Source organism: Leuciscus leuciscus (genome assembly GCF_965113295.1).
Source record: "Leuciscus leuciscus genome assembly, chromosome: 3".
Taxonomy (NCBI): Eukaryota; Metazoa; Chordata; class Actinopteri; order Cypriniformes; family Leuciscidae; genus Leuciscus; species Leuciscus leuciscus.
In genome coordinates, this window is record NC_138727.1 from 34805750 (window position 1) to 34825593 (window position 19844).

General features: G+C 39.8%; 1 protein-coding gene across 1 annotated transcript in view; it reads left to right on the forward strand.

Annotated features, from left to right (window-relative positions):
- Positions 1–19391, forward strand: part of lef1 (lymphoid enhancer-binding factor 1) — a 42687-nt gene extending 23296 nt beyond the window's left edge. The window contains 8 exon segments of the mRNA XM_082164317.1: positions 1568–1700; positions 3586–3676; positions 3933–4052; positions 6157–6319; positions 6930–7037; positions 9156–9204; positions 18677–18730; positions 18733–19391. Coding sequence (XP_082020443.1) covers positions 1568–1700; positions 3586–3676; positions 3933–4052; positions 6157–6319; positions 6930–7037; positions 9156–9204; positions 18677–18730; positions 18733–18791 — 777 coding nt within the window. The 3' untranslated portion in view covers positions 18792–19391.
- Positions 19392–19844: the final 453 nt, after the last annotated feature.

Consider the following 19844-nt stretch of genomic DNA (forward strand, 5'->3'; position numbering starts at 1 on the left):
AATTAGCTGGTCGGAAACAGCAACCTTTGCTCCCAAATTAGGACAAACCACTCATTCATGCCTGTGGGAGTTTTGCCTGTGGGAGTTTTGCCTGTGGCACGGGTGGGCCGCTTCTTACCCGTGCGAGACGGGTAAAGTTGTGGAGATTCAATACAGCTGAACCTTAATTAAGTTTTAGGGAACAGTAGGCAATCAATAAATGATTTTTTGCACTTTTTTTTCTAAGGGATTTCGTGTTTGTTTTTGTATTCAGATTGATTTCATAGGACATTTTTAATGCATTTGTTGAAATGTGATGTGAGCTGCCTTAAAGTCTTCCTGGGAATTTTCCACTCACAGTGAACAAATGTGCGTTCTCGTGTCTTTTTTTTACTGGCTAACAAATACAGGACAGTTTTTATCGTGCTAGTGTAAATTAATGAATGGTGAAGGATGTGCATGTGTAATGATGCTTTATGTATTTCATACTTCTCATGCTACCACACTGATCAGTGGGAAAGAGATTTGTCTCCTTATAGCTTTATTGCTATATCAAAGCTACAAAGTGTTGATATAGTATCATTGAGATTCTATTATAGTGTTTACCAATATTTTGAAATAGTTTTTATTTTATACTTTCCATTTCGATTTTAACTAAAGATATGGTAATTTTATGGAGTGTTTTCTTTACATCTATAAAGTATTTATTCATTTTTATTTGAGTTTTAGCTGTTTTAGTACATCAAGTTCAACTAAATGAAAATGAGAAATGTTGCCCCCCCCCCCCCCCCCCCCCCCCCATTTCAAGTAATAAAAATGTTCTTTCATGGTTTTATTTTAGTTAACTATAATATCCATGAGCTACACAAATGCATATACAATTAAATTAAATTAGTCAAAATTCACAATTGCAACCAGTGCCAATTAGCTTCCACTTTGATTCTTTTATTGACAACCCCCCAACTTTGACTTTGGGCTCAAAGAAAATCCAGAGTTTGGCAGTTATGTCTCTCATAAATAAACTATTCTGGATAGAAATAGATCATATGTAGACCAGGTAAAGGAGAAGCTCACCAATTATCTGAAAAATTGCTTCATGTTCTCGCACACTGTGTACTTGATGTCCTTTTGTGGTGTGCAGAGCACTGCTTTGTGAGTCAGCTCAGAGCTGTGTGTGTGTGTGTGTGTGTGTGTGTGTGTGTGTGTGTTGAGTCCGCTGCTGACGTGATTAACCCTGCTTAGTTCCACCGCAGACGGCCGGGGCTCTGTAATGAACTCCCTTATTCACTGGCTAATGATTCCCTTTGATCTTCAGCCCCGAGACCTCTGGTCTGCCTCTGCCCTGTGGCGTTCCCATCCTCCCTCCCTGTTTCTCATTCTCTCCTCCTCTTTCTCTCCCAACCCCCTTCTTTATTCATTCGTTTCTGCCCCAAACTACTGCAGTAGACAATCCACACATCAGCATTGGTGAGCTGGAAGTGTGCATGCACAACTTTTTGGGGTTGTTGCCCATTTGTTAGTCTGAATGCCTCGGTCACATTTGATGATGTGTTACAATATCAGTTTTTTTTCCCTCTGTGTTTTGCAGTCAAATAAGGTGCCGGTGGTTCAGCCGTCCCATGCCGTTCACCCCCTCACCCCTCTGATCACATACAGTGACGAGCACTTCGCCCCCGGCCCACACTCGGGACACCACCCACAGGACATCAATCCCAAGCAAGGTAAACGCATGCAAACCGCACAAATATGCTACTGTTGTTCATTGCAAACTATTAAAGTCATTTAAAATCACAATTTAGCAGCTATAACTACGTCTACCATTGGTCTGTTCATTAAGTATTAAATGGTTTTATTTTTATTTTAGTTAACTATAATATCCATGAGCTACACAAATGCATATAAAACTAAATTATATTATCAAAATTCACAATTACAACCAGTTCCAATTAGCTTCCACTATGATTCTTTAATTGACAAGCCCCCAACTTTGACTTTAGGCTCAAAGAAAATCTGTTACGACGTTGTGCACATATCTCATAAATAAAAAAATGTGGACAAAAATAGATCATCTGTAGACCAGGTAATGAAGATGATCACCAATTAACCATTAATTTGGGCTAACAAGTCATTTAACGCGTAAAAATAAATCACTTTTAACTTGAAGCAGCATTCAAAATACATGTAACGCATTGTATTACATGTAACGCAACGAAAAAATAAATAGCTTTAGAATGACTCGAGGCTGAATAAATGATGATGGAATTTTCAATTTGGATGTACTGTCCCTTTAAGTCTGTTGGAATGTTATTTCCTGGTGTTCTTAAGCACTATTTCTCTAATATCACTGATCCAAAGAGACATGAACTATACACTTACACTTTAATAAGCTAACAATTCATTCTTGGTAGAATCCCATTTCCCCCAAGTCTGTCAAAGGTGCTGGGGTTACAGTTTTAAAGGGGCGTTGAGATTTTTGGCAGGCGTTGTTGCACGCGAACCCAACTCCATATGTGCTCCTTCCGGCGAGCACTCACCTCTGTGGCAGCCGGCGAGGGAGAGGGCAGACAGGATGTGATGAAGTGGAGGAGGTCTGGAGAGCTATAAATAGCCTGAATGAGGCTGCACGCCACAAGCAGATTGGCCAATGATCCAAAACTTGCTCTGTTTTCATACACAAACACAAACATGGAGTCACTTATTCATCAGACATAATACGCCGAGGGCGGAATAGATAATGCACTTACACAAAGAATATGTGAGAGATTAGCCTTTTCAAGATCGTTTTCAGTAAGAATTCAGGTAAATGTGCAGTGTTTTAATGTTTCAGTCCTTTTACTTAGCATAAAAAAGCACAGATAGTCGGCGTGAAATCGAAGTAGACCACGTTTACCTTTTAAATATACATTCCTGGTGATCATCTACTGTGCATATTATTCCAAAGTAAAACCTAAATGTTTATTTTCATCATCTTTCTGAAATGATTTTCCTTTTCCGCTGGCTGATGTCATCTAGGCCGTGCATGAGGAAGACAATGATGTTATCTAGTACTTAGCGCAGTAATTTAAAGCCTATTTTAGCCTTTTGCAGTAACAGACCACACATTCTGGGCTCCATGTGAAAGAAAAATGATCAGTTTGGAGATGCAGGGGTTGTTTTTAAACTGAATGTTCTTGCTGTTTGTGTATATATCCCTAGGGCTTTGTTGTCTTCCACGGACACCCTTTTGACAGTTTAATTTAGCCCTAGGGCCTTACTTCACTTTTCCCTCCTCGGTTTAAGTCTTGATACACAAACACTGTCTTGACCTTGGTGCAGATGTGTGTTTGTGTGAGTGTGCACGCGTGTGTTTGGGGTGAAGTTGAGAAGCTTAGTACCGCAGGCCAACTGACATCCATAAGCAGCATGAATCATATCAGCGGGGCTTATTAGAGCAGCGCAAAAGCATTCCTAATTATCCCATGATCCGCTTATGCACCGCACCGGACCGTAGGGCCCAACTGTGCAGCATACATTGATGTCACACTGCTGTTTTCCACATGTGTCTGTCTCACACTAACGCACGTCACTGTCGGTTTCTCATCCGCTTCTTCTTGAATCCTGAAGCAGGTATGCCCAGGCATCATCCTGGACCAGACATTCCCAATTTCTACCCTCTCTCCCCTGGGGGAGTTGGACAGATGACCCCTCCACTGGGATGGTGAGTGCACAAACGGCTACATTTAAAGAGAACGTCGGTTTTCGACAACTGTGAAACGAATGGTTTTGACGTAAGCAGATCAGGTTGTATTAGAGCTATTTGTGTAAAGTAGAGACAGAAAATTCCATACATTGGCTATAAATAGACTTATTTTATTTTATTTTGAGAGCATGAATATTCAAAAGGTTAAGATTAGCTATGGATACGGACGGTGAATGACACATCAACCCACATACGCATTATTTTTCACTTTCAGGTTCTCTCATCACATGGTACCAGGCCCTCCTGGACCCCATGCCACGGGAATCCCCCATCCCGCCATTGTCAACCCGCAGGTGAAACACGAACCGCATCACGACACAGACCTGATGCACATGTGAGTGTCTCGTCCATTCAGCTGCAAGCTTTCTACAGCATGCTAAAAATACAATCAACGTCTTTATGTTCCCTGATCGCACATATATTTACACAGCACTGATTATTGGCCAATATTAGAGATTTTTTTATTTAATTTATTGGTATTGGTTAATATGAGATATATTGGCTGAAAGAGTAGATTTATTTGTGCATGCTTATTTCCGTCTTCTAGTTAATCTTTAAAAACGCTAATAATTTAAAGGTGGGGTAAGCGATATTTGAAAAACGCTGTTTGTAAGTTAGTCGGACCGACACAAACAACAACAAACATCTGTAGCCAATCACCATTAGGGGGGCGTATAACGTGGAGGAGAGAGAACGAGCAAGAGAGGGAGATTTTAAGAAAGATTGCAGAAATAGAGAGACAGTACAAAAGAGAAAAGCTCTGGAAAATAAAGGGTTATGACCGCGTTAATATTAGAAAAGCTTCCCAGCGTTGGAGAGAGCTAAGCGGGAAGGCCTGAAAACAGACACGGATGTTGCTTTGATTCTCTCTACACGTGAGTAACACTGGGTTTGAGTGTCATCGTTTGTCTGGAGCTGCTGTGCTGTTGGCAACTAACAACAAACCCTTGTTTGTAATTACTAGCGCTGACGACTGCTAGAGAATGCTGTGTTTAGCATCATTGTTAGTGCACTCGCCTCGTATGCTGGTGATCGGGGTTCGAGACTGATTTGGGGCAGGGTGGTTAGGATTTTTTTTTTTTTTTGGGAGGCGGAACATTGAAGAGAGGGGTGTGTTTGTTTTGGTGGATTTCAAATATCAACAATGTACAACAGCGTTTTTGAAATATCGCTTGCCCCACCCTTAAAAAGCTAAATGTTTTATTGTAAGCTTGGCATTGAGAAAGGTCACGTGTGACCGAAACATTTCACACTTTTTTCAGTAAAAGCATTTGATTTTATCTTGCTTTTTGACGTCTCTTGTCTTTGGTGGAGTGTGCGGACTCTCTTGGAGTGCCTCTCTAATTGGAATTTTTTGTCTACGCACCTCATATGGACTAATTTTAAGACACAGTGAGTCCTTAGCTACTCCCCTGGTGCAAAATATGAAATGTCTAATCAGACAACAGACAAGCATCATAGCATAAGAAATAAAATATGAATAAATAAAGAAGTAACATAAAGAAATAAAATAAATGCATACAAGCATGTAGTCCGCAGTTGTTGTTGCTGTTACGTGACGTAGCGGAATCTGACTAGGGTTGACACGTGGGGTGATGACATCATCGTTTCACAAAATATACAGATTGGCTGGGTTTGGCTCTACACACAAAAACGCAAGAGTGTCGGTGTTTTATATTGATCCACATTCTTTTTTTTATAGCGGTTTCAGACTCCCAAAACGGCGGATCCGTCTGGACGAAACGCTGATATGATACAAACTTTTTACGTATACAGCTAAACGCCTCTTCGTGTGGACAAAGCCTTAGTCCGCTTAAACCCTGCCCATGCAAGCCTCCACTTTTGAGTGCAACGTCCACATCTCTTCAGTAATCTGTCAATATGAATCAAAAGATCTGTTGCTACTTTCGTTTCATTGCGACTTTAAAACTATTGATTTTTTGTTTTTCTGTTTTATTTTTTTATTCATTCACACAAAATATAATAGAACAGTTTTATATTGGCCATTTATCGGTCAGCTCAAATTTGTATTTTTGGTGCATCTGATTTCAACGATTATGAGTCGTGCAGTTGGCAAGAGGAATCAGCTCTAGGTCACCAATGGGAGTGAAACACTGGGAAACTCTCGTAGACTAGAAAGAGGGAATATGAAGGTTTGGTTGCCATTACTGGTGAAGTAATCTCTTTGCATGAAAGCACCCAACTGGACATAATTAAAAGCCGCTGCTAGCTTTTCGGCATTGGCTCCCAGATTGTTCTCTCATGCAGCTTTCTGATTGGTGGTTGGAATCAGACATTCGGCGCTCTCACACGCCATGGCGTCGCTGTGGCAGCCGCTTTCGCACCTCCCTCTGAGCGGTTTTCCCCTTTGTATTTCCCTGTATCACTTAATAATTCTTCCCCCCTTTTTTAACTCTTTCCTCCTCCTGTTTCTCCAGGAAATCTCAGCATGAGCAGAGAAAGGAGCAGGAGCCCAAAAGACCTCACATCAAGAAACCTCTAAACGCTTTCATGCTGTATATGAAAGAGATGCGTGCCAATGTGGTGGCCGAATGCACGCTGAAGGAGAGTGCCGCAATCAATCAGATCCTCGGCCGGAGGGTACGTATATGGTTAACGCCTTGGGGTCTCTTGCACCACGAGACTTCCTTCACGAAGGGGTCTATCATAGTTAGCACATCTGTATAACTCAATAAAACAAGTACACCATCACACAAGCTTGGCGGTTCAGAAATTGGGGCCTTTGGGCAGGTAGCTGGTTTAACTGTGTATTCCTCCTTTTTCGGAGTTGGAAAAAGAGGAACCGTTAAACATATTTAATACTTTATGGCGGTTTGAGGCGGCTAGCCACAGCAAAGGACCGTTTTGCGGCGGTGTGGGGTAATTGCACCCTGACATGGTTTGAAGTAAAGCGCCGCTAAATTGGAACCAGTGTTTTGATATGAAATCAAAGTTTCGTGTTTTTTTTTTTTTCTTCTCTCATCGCTGCATATGTTAATCTCTTCATCATGTTCCATTCCACCCCCAGGCACGTGCACACACACACACAGATTTACACGTGCACACACACACACACGCACGCAACATTTCAGTTAACAAGGATTTTTAGCCAAACACCAGCATGCGTCTCTTTGGAAGGAACTTAAAAGTGCATGTCAGTAATTGACTACTTTTTTCCCCCCTCTCTCTAATCTCCCTCTGCACCGAACAGTGGCATGCTTTATCTCGGGAAGAGCAAGCTAAGTATTACGAATTAGCCCGCAAGGAACGGCAGCTCCATATGCAGCTTTACCCAGGATGGTCTGCCAGAGACAATTATGTAAGTGTCCACACTAACACACTGCCTGAGAGTGAGAGTTGTGTCGTGTGTTGATTGCATGACAGTAAATATAATGCTCGCAGTGAATGTCTTCAAAAGTGAAAATATATGCATACTTGCTACTACAGATGACACGATTCACAAGTCTATGTTGTTTGTTTTGTAGTCCGAATGTTAATTTTCACAAAAAACTGTTGTAAAACAAGTAGGTTTGGTTACACTTTATATTAAGGTGTCCGTGTCCAAAGAACTGAGTAATAATAGTTAACTACACGTACTTACTATAAGGTTAGGGTTAGGAATTGGGTTAGTTTAGTTGCATGTAATTAAGCATAATTTAAGTTATTACTACAGTAACTACATGTAACGTGTAACAAGGACACTAAAATTGTAACAGTGTAACCGTAGGTCTAAAAAGTCTAAAATCCCATTCAAATATATATTTAAATAATGCAAATATTCACAAGATAGATAGCAATTTGTTGTATTTAATAAAAAAAAAATCAACTTGGCCTTAACAAAAAGGCTGATCATTGTTTTACAATGACTTCTATTGATGGTTATTCAGATAATTTTTTTGAAGGATTTTTATTTGGACTCATTCATGAAACGTGAGCAGAACAAATTTGTGTAAATTGTTCAAAAAAGGCTTTTCTATAAATTATTGCATTGAATGTATTCATACAAATTGACAAACAAAGGGTTTTATGGCTGATTTACAATTTTTTCTTGTTTCATAAATGAGGCTCAGAAACACAAGCAAAAAAACTAAATTGTAATTATTGCGCAAATTGTTGCACTGAAAGTGATTCTTTACATAAGAATGGTTTTATGATAAATTTGTTCTGCTCGAGTCTCAGAAATGAAGCTCAGAAATGAGCAGAGTGAATTTGTGTAAATTGTTCTTGAAAACGCAAATTATTCCAATTTTAGTAATGTTGGTTTTACGACTGATTCATGAAACACAAGCCTCATAAGTTTGTGTAAATTGTTTGTAAAAATGCTCTTTTGCAAATTGCGTTGAATGTGACAGTTTCATACAAATGTTTTTATGAACAATTTACTCAATTGTTGAATTAGGATGTTTTTACACAACGATTCTTGCCATAGAATTCATCCATTCAGAATTCATCCATTCAGCTTATGGTACATGAATGAGGCCACTTGCATCTTGTTATAAGCATTTCATTGTGCCAAAATTTTTGGATGTGATGTGAATAGCCATTTTACTTGGTGTTTTCATGAGTAACTGCCTTAGTGTCGCTCTGTCACAATCTGAACCTCAGTCAGAAAAGCTGGTGGTTTTCCAGAAAGGATATAATGCTAACATAATGCTAACTCAATAGTATTAACTTTATACAATTATTCCTTTAGTTTGCACATGTGTGGCAGATATCAAGGCAGTAGGCTTGTAGAATTCACCTCCAAAATGTATGGTGTGAAGTTTTAACCGGCATAAATCTCACTCGATATGAAGTGCCAGGATGTGATGCTAAAACTAAAACCTGGCTTTCACACTAATCACCAAATGGAAAAGCAACAGGACTAAAACGAAACACTTCAAAGACAGATGAACTTTCATCTCCACTTATATATTAGTGGTGGGAGCACACTTGTATTTAATAGTGCTAAGGATTCTGAGCGTATCCCTGCTCTGTCATCAACGCTTCTACTGCTCTGGGCTTCTTGGTTCTGTCAGCCAGGGCTAGAATACACAGATTAGTGACTGAATAAGTGGATTATCAGACTTTACAGCAGGCAACCAAAGCGTGGCTCATATTGGACTGCAAAATGACAGTGCGGCACTATCTATACCTATAGTCATCCTGCCAGGGGATTTTGGGTAAGCTACAAATCCTAAAGCAGTCCAGACTTCTCACTCTGGAGGAGTGTTTGTCGTGTCAATTGGAGCAGGGGCAGATGTTTGATTCTTGTTTAACTTTCTGATTGGTGATTAGAACATGGAATCCAGAAGAATTAGGAAGGATATTTTATTTTATTTATTATTTTATTTTATTACAGTGCAGCTTACTAAGGAGTATTTTTTTCAATTGACAAATGGCAGAAGTGTCATGCTTTCGTGGCGGCCCTTTAAATATTTCTCTGGCTGTTTTATAGGGAAAGAAAAAGAAGCGGAAGCGGGAAAAGATCCAGGAACCTGCCCCAGGTAAGACTCAGAAACCTTCTATTCTGGCTGTAATATGTCCGATTTCATTAATGTACACACTAACTTAGCTAATGTCACTTAGTTTGTTTAAATGGTAACAAGTGGTTAATGATGGGATGCCACGTGCTCAATATATGCTTTCACACAGCGAATTCCAACCATAAAAGAACATTTCTAAAGTCAACATGAACATTTATGAATTTATGACTCTGTTGGTTGCCTGAAAATCCACAAGTCTGCAGTTTTACTGTTCTGTACATTTTCTTTAATTTGTCATTTTCACAACATTATGAACAGTACACCCCACCCAACCACTCCATCTTTCCATCTTCTCCTCACATTTAAGTCTTTAGGATTAGTCTGTTTTAAAGTGCACATGCTTCCTTCATTGTTTCTATATGTTCTGGCCTTTTTATAAATGCATTTGAAATGTGTGCTTGTACAATGTATATCTGGCACTAAATCTAGATCATTTAGAGTTGTGTATAATGGAATTAAATGGATAGTTCACCCCAAAATTAAAATGGCATCTGGCATCATTTACACTCCCTCGTGTTTTTCAGATGGATATGACTTTATCTTTTATGGAACACAAAAGGTGAACTTTTGAAGAATGAGGACTGGGGCTGTCTAGCTACAAAATGACAAAAATGCCATAAAGCTCTCTTTAAAGTGTCCATATGACTAATTTGTAGCGATGTTTAATTTGTGAATGGAACGTTCTTGTGAGTCAGATCTTTTCAATAAATCGTTTAACAAGAACCATCCTGAATGATTCGTTCAGCACAATATTCAGATTTTCTCCCTTTGTGTTCATTGGAAGAGAGTAAGTCATAAAGGTTTGAAATTACATGAGGATGAGTAAATGATGACAGAATTTTCATTATTGGTTGAACTGTTCCTTTAATGAACAATGCTGATGTGTTAAATGTGCCAGCAAATTATGTTTGTTGGCCCTATATTGACAATTAAGACCAGAGATGGACTTATATATGTTACTTGGAGGCACATCCTGGTAATTAAAAGCTACGATTTCCTGCAGGTACAGGCCAGAGAATGAAAACGGCGTACATCTGAACAATGGTAAGAGCCTCTTCTGTACCTCTGGTCTGATTGAGTCATGATTTTCTAATGTGGTTCTTGGCAATCAGAAATACATGAGACTAATCCTAAAGGCAAACCTTGAGTTCACCAATCAACCATTCACTGTTGTATTACGAAAGCTGTTGTTTGCATTGTGTGTGTGAGCGCTATTGTTAAAGGGTTTACTCTTATGAACATACCGATGAACTGTTGTGACAAGTCATTTTTCTTTCCTAACTCTGTTTAAGAACTCCATTACATCCCTTTTCCTGTACACTGATGTGTGGCTTGTGGCATTGGGTGGCGAGTTAGTATTTTCAGAAGACCGATGCTTTTATCAAGCGTACCATTTGTTCGAAAGATCACAGAACAGAATAATCTCGACAAAGTCGGCTCAGAACATCAAGTCCACACTATCAGGTTTCTTTCCTCATTCATTCCTTCCATCATTAATATTTGGCATGCACCATTAACATACAATCCTGTGGCTCACGGCCATGTTTGACTGGCGCTTTTTTGAGAACATTTGGAAACTGGGATGGTTTTGAAAGAGTCGACCCAGATGTAAGCTAACTCTCTTAGCATTCACCCATATGGCCCCCATGTGTTATCTAGCCAACCCTGTGAATGAATGAAGCCCTTGCCAGCAAATTTGGCTTGCGCTTTGCTTTTTAATTTTTTAGCAATTAAACCAGCAACTGGCCTAAAAGAATTTAGTTCTCTAAACAAAGAAGAGAATCCTTTCCGTCATGTGAAAGTCTTTCAGCATCGAGGACAGTAGTGAGCAAGAGAACATATCTATTTTCCCTCTTAAGTCACCCCACATCTTGTTTTTCCACTTCTTTTTGTCATGAAAGCTGCACAGATGTGACAAATATGGTCCTTCCCAAAAAGCTACAAGACAAAGGTTTTACGTTTGATCAGTTCACTTCCCTGTGGCTCCCGAACACAAATTGGACCGTTTCACACTCTCTTTCTTCTTTTTTCTCTTTCTGTGGGCTGCAAGAGCTTTGAAAACGCAGCTAAAAGGCGCTCTATCTTCGGTTCAGTAATTAGTGAACTGGGGATTGACGCTCCAGCTGATTCATCGTGACAACCTTAAACTAATATACATAAAACAGAGAATATTGCCACTGCTTGTCAATTTATGCAGATCCGACAGACTGCGAAACATCAAATTTGTCTTCATTTATTCGCCTTACAAATGACAAATGTACACTTTAATACTTTGAAATAAAGTGATAACATTTTTGATCATTGATGGGATCATAATAGCATGTACATAGTGCAAAAAAATCCTATTCTTAACGAGTATATTTTGTGCTTGTTTTCCAGGTGAAATATCCAATTAAAAGACCCTAAAACGAGATAAATTTACCTGAAGCACCGCTAAATAAGATATTTTTAGAGAATGAATCTCTATTCTTTAAAACAAATAGAGCAAAAACAGCAATACTGTCAAATATTATTACAATTTAAAATAACTGTAATCTGTTTTGAATACATTTTCAAATGTAATTTATTCCTGTGATCAAAGCAGAATTTTCAGCGTCATTACTCCAGTCTTCAGTGTCACATGATCCTTCAGAAATCATTCTAATATGATGATTTGATGATCAAGAAACATTTCTAATTGTTATCAAAGTTGAAAACAGTTGTTCTGCCATATTTTTGTGGAAACATTACTTGTTTCCCCCAGGATTCTTAGACGGTTCAAAAGAACAGCATTGATTTCTTTTGTAACACTATAAAAGTCTTTACTGATCACTTTAATCAGTCCTTACAGAATAAAATGATATATAACGGTATTGTACATTCATTCATTTTGAATGGTTTTGTACATATACTTTAAAAACAATTAAAATCTTGATTTAATAATGTTTGGATATTTTCCAGGAAAATGATTCAAAAAGGACTAATTAAAAACATGTTTGCAGTGTATCTATTACTAGATGTCACAGGAATTCAGTATGTGTGTGTGTAAGACATTCAGGGTGGAAAATAGGGAATTTCTCAGGAAGAAAACAAGTTTTTTATTTTTGGTCTGATGGCTCGGTATTTATTAAATGCCTTATGACACATAATCCTTAAAGGTACAATATGTAAGAATTTTGCATTAAAATATCCCAAAATCTCAAGGCCAGTGTTATATATTTTGTTAAGTTGATTACTTACAATATCCCAAATGTTTCCAACTATTTTTAAATCGTGAGAAAATTGCGATTTTAACCAAGGAAACGGGGCGTTAGAGCAGGGGGGAGCTGGGAGTCGCCAGTCAATTGCGTCATATCCGCGTCACCCTCGGTTTCCGCTCGTACTGCGTGGAGTCCTGGACAAATGCGGAAGTTGTAGTTGTAGCGTCTATCAAGCTACAAACTTTAGCTTGTTTCTTGCAGTCGTTATGGTACACAATTATCCTTTACCGATTGCAGCTGGTTCTGTCGACAAAGCATGCTTAATTTTATATTTTCCAAATGTAGCATTCGGTAATAGTTATGTTTATGTAAGGAAAGTATTATTGCTTTAGATTTGTGTTTAGTTTATTGACATTGTTTATCACGTCTGGTGTTTATGGCCATGTAAATAAACATAGCATGTGTTATACATAAAGATGAATCAGTATTTTGGCAAATGATGTGGGCATGTTCGAATGTACTTTTACAACAATTGTTTAGAACATGTAAAACTGCGCAGCGTTATCGCAACAATGAATTCAACAAATACAGTAACATCTATGAAGTATTAAACCTTACTTTTCTTGCGGTTAATTCATTTTAATGAAATAAAAGTGTGATGAGGTTTAAGAGTCAGGAAGGAAGGAGACGCGTCGTCGTGACTGGGACTCGTACTTTATTAAAATAAAGCAAAACAAACAAAAGCCGCGCACAACGCGCATTCACTGTGGCAACCGCGACGGCACAAAACAGTTCAAAAATGAGAGCTCGGATCCACCGGTTTTCTTCCTCTGCGTCCAATTTTCTCCCCAGTCTCTCTCTCGTTCCAGCGCGGCTTATAAGCGGTCTCTCCACGCCGATCACTGCAATAAGACACAGGTGCATTTGCACTTGACCTACTTGCTCGTCTCTTTTCTCTCCCATCACAGACCGCGCTGAACCACGCCAGCCTCGCCACTAAAAGCATGTCATTAAACGCAACATTTATAAAAATAGAACTTAGCCTCATCCATGAACATGATTTTTCGATTCCCGTCTGACTGATTTACATCCACGGTGGAGTTTAAAACGACAGTTCCCATCATTCCACGCTCCTTCACATCGTCATCAAGCTACGCCGTTGTTGTTGTTTGGAATGTAGCGCCCTCTAGCGGCAAAAATTATTGCATATTGTACCTTTAACTCTTGACTTAAAAACAAAAATGCACATTGGAGTAATTTTAGGTTATAGAATTTTCTTCCTCGCACATCCCACTTTTCCTGCTCGTAACATTTCCACATCCTCTTGTTCTTAACTGTGTCTGTTTCTCAGATTTATCTGTGAGAGCTTTTGTCTGACTAACCCTTGTGATTTGCAGGCTTTGAGATTGTTATCTGAGCTGGGGCATACATGCCCTCAGTGTTGTTACTTTTTTGCCACTGTGCATTTTTTTTTTTTTTCATTGGGAATGGGGAAAGCCATGTAACAATGCTGGTCTTTTAATGGAAGCTGGCGCTGAAGATGCAGTCTTAGTCATTCAAAGAAGCCAAGGTTGTGAGTCACGACAGTCTGGCACATTTCAACATGCTGCTTTGTTGCCACCTGGACATTGACTCTGTGTTACGATGACTGTTCTGCGGCGTTTCACTTTTGATTTTTATGGCGTCATTCTTCGCCCGAGTTTGATGTTGGCAAGCCCCTATATGAGGCTTACCGTACTATTGGGAGTGTTCAGCCAAAGGTTTGAAAGCTTTCAGTGTTCCAGAGGTTGACAATAGTGGGGCAGTGTGGGAAACCGTTGGAGGTACTGGGCACTTTGGAGGTCATAGCCTGCTCTGTGAAGCAAGTGCTGCTGGACAGCTGTGCCCGAATCGGGTCGTCTTTATCCAGCTCTGTGTCTGTGATGAGTGAGGCCAGAAGTCAGATGTCAGCCTTTGATGAAAAGGCATGAGAGGGAGAAACTGAAAGTCCCTTGTGTGCTGATGAGAGCGCCCTGTCTCTCTTCTTAATGTCCACTCTGCCTCCGGCACATGAATGGCAGAATAACTGATACTCTTTGTGCCTGAAAACCCTTTCAATTTATAGAAAGCTGGAACGAAGTACCTTGAGTTACTTTACCAGAAATGTTTGGATTGGAAAGGTTGGACCTGCATGGATGATAACGCATAACTAGAGTCAGGGTTGGGCAGAATTCAAAGAATTGGTTCCCTTTCAATTCATGAGTGTAAATTTTAATTTAATGGCCACATCACACAGGAAGTTGAACTGGAATTTCAATTCAACTGACAAGAACAGGGATTTACTGAATTTACTCCAGGAAATGGGAAAGTGTTCTTCCACCCTGCTCAACAAATTGTAATTATCAAGTATGATGAAATGTATAAACAATACAAATTTTATAGGGGGCATTTTCATCTATCTGTCTGTCATCTATTGCTATCTATCTGTCTGTCTGCTATCTGTCTGTCTGTCAAGACTTTGTCTGTTTTAAAAATTTCAGACAAGACTTTGTTTTGACATACTTTGCATTTCTAGGAAAAAAGTTCAGTTAATTTGTATAGTTCCACAATAAAAAAAAATGTTTTCTACCTCAATCCAAATTCAGGAACTGCCTTCAAGTTGAAAATTAATTCTCAATTCAATTCAGTGCAATGCTAAACCCTCAAGTATGAGTCACTGTCAATAAACTGGTTAATATCACTGAGCGCAGCGGAAACCCAGAGGTTTCCTTCCTTGTATTGCTGCCAAGAACCTCTGCAGCGCTATAAAAAGAGAGTCTGGGAGTTGCTGGTATGTAGGTGCAAGGAACAAACTTGCAGAAATTGTTGAATTCAATATGCGAATCACCCCCATCAGATCCTTCATATAGATCATTGGATGGTTCCAGATGTAGACCCACTGTAGAACGCCAAGCAGCAGAGGAATCAAGTAAAGCTTGTGGCGTCTACTACGTTTCCTCTGTCGCTCTCGCTCTTCCACGCCCCAGCCATCGTCTGCTCTTTTCTGGAGTTCCTCTCCTAGGGAGTAAATCTGGCTCCTATTGTGAAAGCAGGCGTAACCCCCGCTCCCCGTCCCCCCGCTCCTCCTTTGAAGCGTCCGGGCGGTGGAGGGGAGCAGTCATTGTGCTGCTCTTTGATAGTGCCGCTCAGGCTTTGCAGGAGCACGTCGTTCCCGGGCTCCCATCCCACTGCTCCTCAGATGTGGGAAGACCCCACTCAAGCCTTCGTGTCCCCTACCCTCACCTGATGTTTTTTGTTGTTGTATTGAGGGTTTTATTGAGGTGAACATTCTTTCCTCTGCCTTTTTAGAGGGATCACAGCAGAAAGGCCACAGCCACGGCTGGTTTGTAAGAGTTTTCCCCTTCTGTTACTGTCTCAGGGCCAAAGGAAGTGCTGACTGAACCAAGCGGTTTGTCTAAATCCGATTTTTCATCCAGGTGCTGTTTTTATTACTCAGGCCGGGGTTTTTTGAACCCGTCCTCCTCCTCCTCGCAGATCATTGGTTATAGTGCCTGTTGAATTTTTATGGACTCCTTGAAGGACGCTGCCAAACCAGAAACGAAGCCAAGTGCTACAACACAAGGTCACTGGTCCAAAGTCAGTTTGGTGTGAAAGTGGACCTTTTCAGCTGACTAGGCTTAACACAACCCAGATTTGAGCTCTTTGTCCTTACTCCCATTCCCTGCCAGTGTTTCATCGTAAAGCTTTGAACATTCTCCAGTTCCGCACGTACAGCTACAGTAAGTGTCTGTAGAAACAGTTGCTTTACACCAGAATTGAGATTTTTAGGCACCCCTCTAAAGCCTGGATACATAGTTTTTATGGCTGTTGTTACTTCTAGCAGTTCAACGTTCTCTTTGACCCTGAGCCCACGTTCGAAGCATGCACACTACCACAGTTTTGTAATACTTCACCTGACCTGTAGAGGAGAGCACAGTTTTGTGTCCGCTTTATGCTGTCAAACTACAAATCTTTCAACCTCTTCGCACACCTTTTGTTGTCAATTATTTTATTTTTTTTGACTTTGAACAAGTTTGTCCTCAAGACAGAATATATTTACACTTACTTGAGATGCAACATTGCACTATTTATATATTTAAAGTTTTTTTTTTTTCAGAGAATGTATTTTTAATACAAAATGCATTTTCTAGAAGCGATTAATTTTTTTAAATCTTGTTTTTCATAAGTTTTATGTTATATAGATTTTGTAAGTGTATTTTGTCACTGTGCACTGGCAGATTTGTTTTTTACTTTATATTTAAAATCACCTTTCCAACTGTTAGTGCTGCCTCCTAGTGAACCCACCAATTACTGCACATATACGCGGTTATAACATTTGACCTGCGCACAGTGAAAATTTAGCGGCAAACGTAAAACCGCAGCCCACTTTCTCCAGTTTTTCAGAACAATATTTTTTTCTTGCTCTCTGACCGCATCAAGCCGCCTTCTCTGGTTTTTATGGAAAAGGAAGGGTTAGACCGGGGGAAGGAGGTGTGTTGGTCCCAGCTGCAGACTTTTTGATTTGCCCCGGGAGGTGAACGGGCCAATTGAGTGACACAGGGCCATGCCTGTTATCTTAACCTCCCACACTTCAAAGAACAGCCTCGCTACCGCAGAGCGAGCCGAAGAGAAGGACGGAGAGAGGCTGGCCCTCGAATACAGAGGAGCGTTTCATTTCCTGCGAGCAGGGCCTCGACATTCCTCAGCGCCAATGGGAAGTAGCTCTTGAATCCCTGCGTTTGTATCAGAAAGGACTGTAAAGCGTGGCCCGACGGCACCATCCTAACCTCTCCAAACACCCCGACGCGCCCCCCCTCCCCTTCCAACAGGAGGCTGGCGGGGAAAGGCAGGAAAGCATGCCAATTTTTTCATCTGTGGCCGGGAAGGAAAACGCTCTCCAGGAAGGGGGCGCAGGGCACAGGGAAGCTTTGAGATCATAGGATGAAAAGGGTGGGCAAGGGGAGGTAAATAAAAGTGTCCCCGCTCACTTTATTCTGTGACTCTCTTTCTCTATCCTCGTTCGACACCAGGGTCAGATCTCCCTGGAAAAGTAGTTGCCTTTCATCCACATGTGGTAAAGCCATCCACATGGGTGTACGAGTGTATTTATGTGTGAAAGTGGTCCAGGGTGGAGTTGTGGAGCAAAACTGACATCTCGCTGAAAAAGGTTGCGTTCGACCTCCGCTCCAGGGAGGAGCCCGCTACTAGTCTTGCATTTTATCTGTCTCTCTCTTCTCTATCTCTCTCTCTCTCTCGCTCCATCCATCAGAGGTTTGCTCCTGTATTCCTGCTTCTCACTTTGATCAGGAATTCCATTTGATGCACTTCTGAAATAGCCCCATACAGCTCGTCGACCAAAATAGTCTGATACATTTAATATTTCACATCTCAAAAAGGGATTCTGATTGGACAAACAGTTTGTGATGAAAAACTTTGGGCTTCTGAGAACACGATTCTTGATTAATGTTGGACGTGGGGATATTTTTTTTCTTTCAAAATGGCATGCTTGGGGGCTTTTTTGAGTGTGCCAATTTGTTATAAACTTGTTTTTGCTCTAAATGTCCTCATGTGCAATACACAAATCATAATGCGTGGGAAAAAATCTGAAATTAGACTAAAATTTGATCTTGCTAAATTCTTGTGTACTTGATGTACAAAATGTACTATGAATTGTTACTATGTTACTATGAATTGTGACATTTTGATTATGATATTGATTTACGAATAAAATAATAATATGGTAATGTGCCAAATTTGTTGCAGGTCTAAAATGTGTATTTGTTAAAGGGATAGTTCACCCTAAAAAATCACTTGTTCCAAACAAAACGTTTCAGTAGTTTTTTTTTTATGGAAGCTTGTTTCCGCCACAGAATAGAAAATAAAAAAAGTAATTACGACTTTTTTCTCACAATTGTGAGTTTACATCTCGGAATATTAAACTCAGAATGCAGAATTGCGATAAACAATTCTGAGGAAAAAAGCCGCAATTATCTTTTACAATGTTTTACTCTGTGGCGGAAACGAGCTTCCATAGTTTTTGACCATATAATGAAAGTCATAGAGGTCCAAAACAGCACTGGGCTGCTGACGTTCACTGTATGAACCTAAATAAAAATTAAAAAACATTACGAAAATGTTGGGAGAATTCTCAATTTTGGGTGAATTATTCCTTAAAGTATAATAATATATAATTTGTAATATCTAACCACGTTTTCCTCTCCATTTGTGTTCTACAGGAGGAAAACGGACTTCTTTTTCCTCTTGCAAAGCAAAGACAGCAGCTACAGGCCCCCTTTTAGAGATGGAAGCCTGCTAGACTCCTCAACCTTTCACCCCTCCGTCACCTCTTGACCCCTGAGGAATATCCAGAGGGTCCCGGTCCTTGAATCTGCTCCTCGGCTGCAGGCGCTGCTGTAGAGACGTTGAACTGAGAACAGACAATCACCAACACAGGCCCTCACGCAGACCCGTGAATACCTTTTTTTGTTTTGTTTTTTGTTTTCTGTCCTGAATTCACTCCCGAAGCCGAAGGCGTTGCACTGATTATGTTCCTCGACCGTTTGTAAAGCGCACACATGGCCACATGTACACAAACACACACGTTTCCTACACCTGTTCCTAAGTTATTCTAAGTTATTTGGCACCTCTGTCTCTTCTGTGTGTTCACGACGTCACTCCCTCACTTCCTCTCGCGCCCCGTAAAATGTAGCATCGCGGGAGCCCGACACGCCACACAACGTTCTATCGCAACATTTTAGGGATCACGCGTTGCCCTGGAAACAGTCTCCGTAGGTTGCGTTTTGCATTTTGACACATTGCTGCAAAAAGGGTCGATGTTTTGATTTCTCCTCAACATCTTGGGTTCAAGTTTATTTTGAATGCTTTTTTAATTATAATTCTTTATTTTCATTTCTTGGTGTATATTTTAAGTGATTTTTTAAAATCATTATATATATATATATATATATATATATAAATATATATATATATATATAAATATATATATATATATATATATATATATATATATATATATATATATATATATATATATATATATATATATATATATATATAATGGTATACGAAATAAGCTTGGAGACAGGAAAGCCATTTTTCTTGTTGAAGCGTCTTGCAGAAATAACATTTGAAAGTCTTCTTTTTGATAACTATTTGTAACGGATATTGACTTCTCAGTCTCTACTTGCGCAGATGTAAAATAATGCTCAATGTGTACTTTTTAAAAAGAGATGTCTGGATGTCACTGTTTCTTGGTATTTTTGCAGGCAACATTAGGACAAAGGTGAAAAGAGTACAGTAGGTACCCAGAGGCCTATATTTTATTGATCCAAATTGACAAATGAAGCAGATATATCTATATATATTTACCCCAGCACTTGGCAG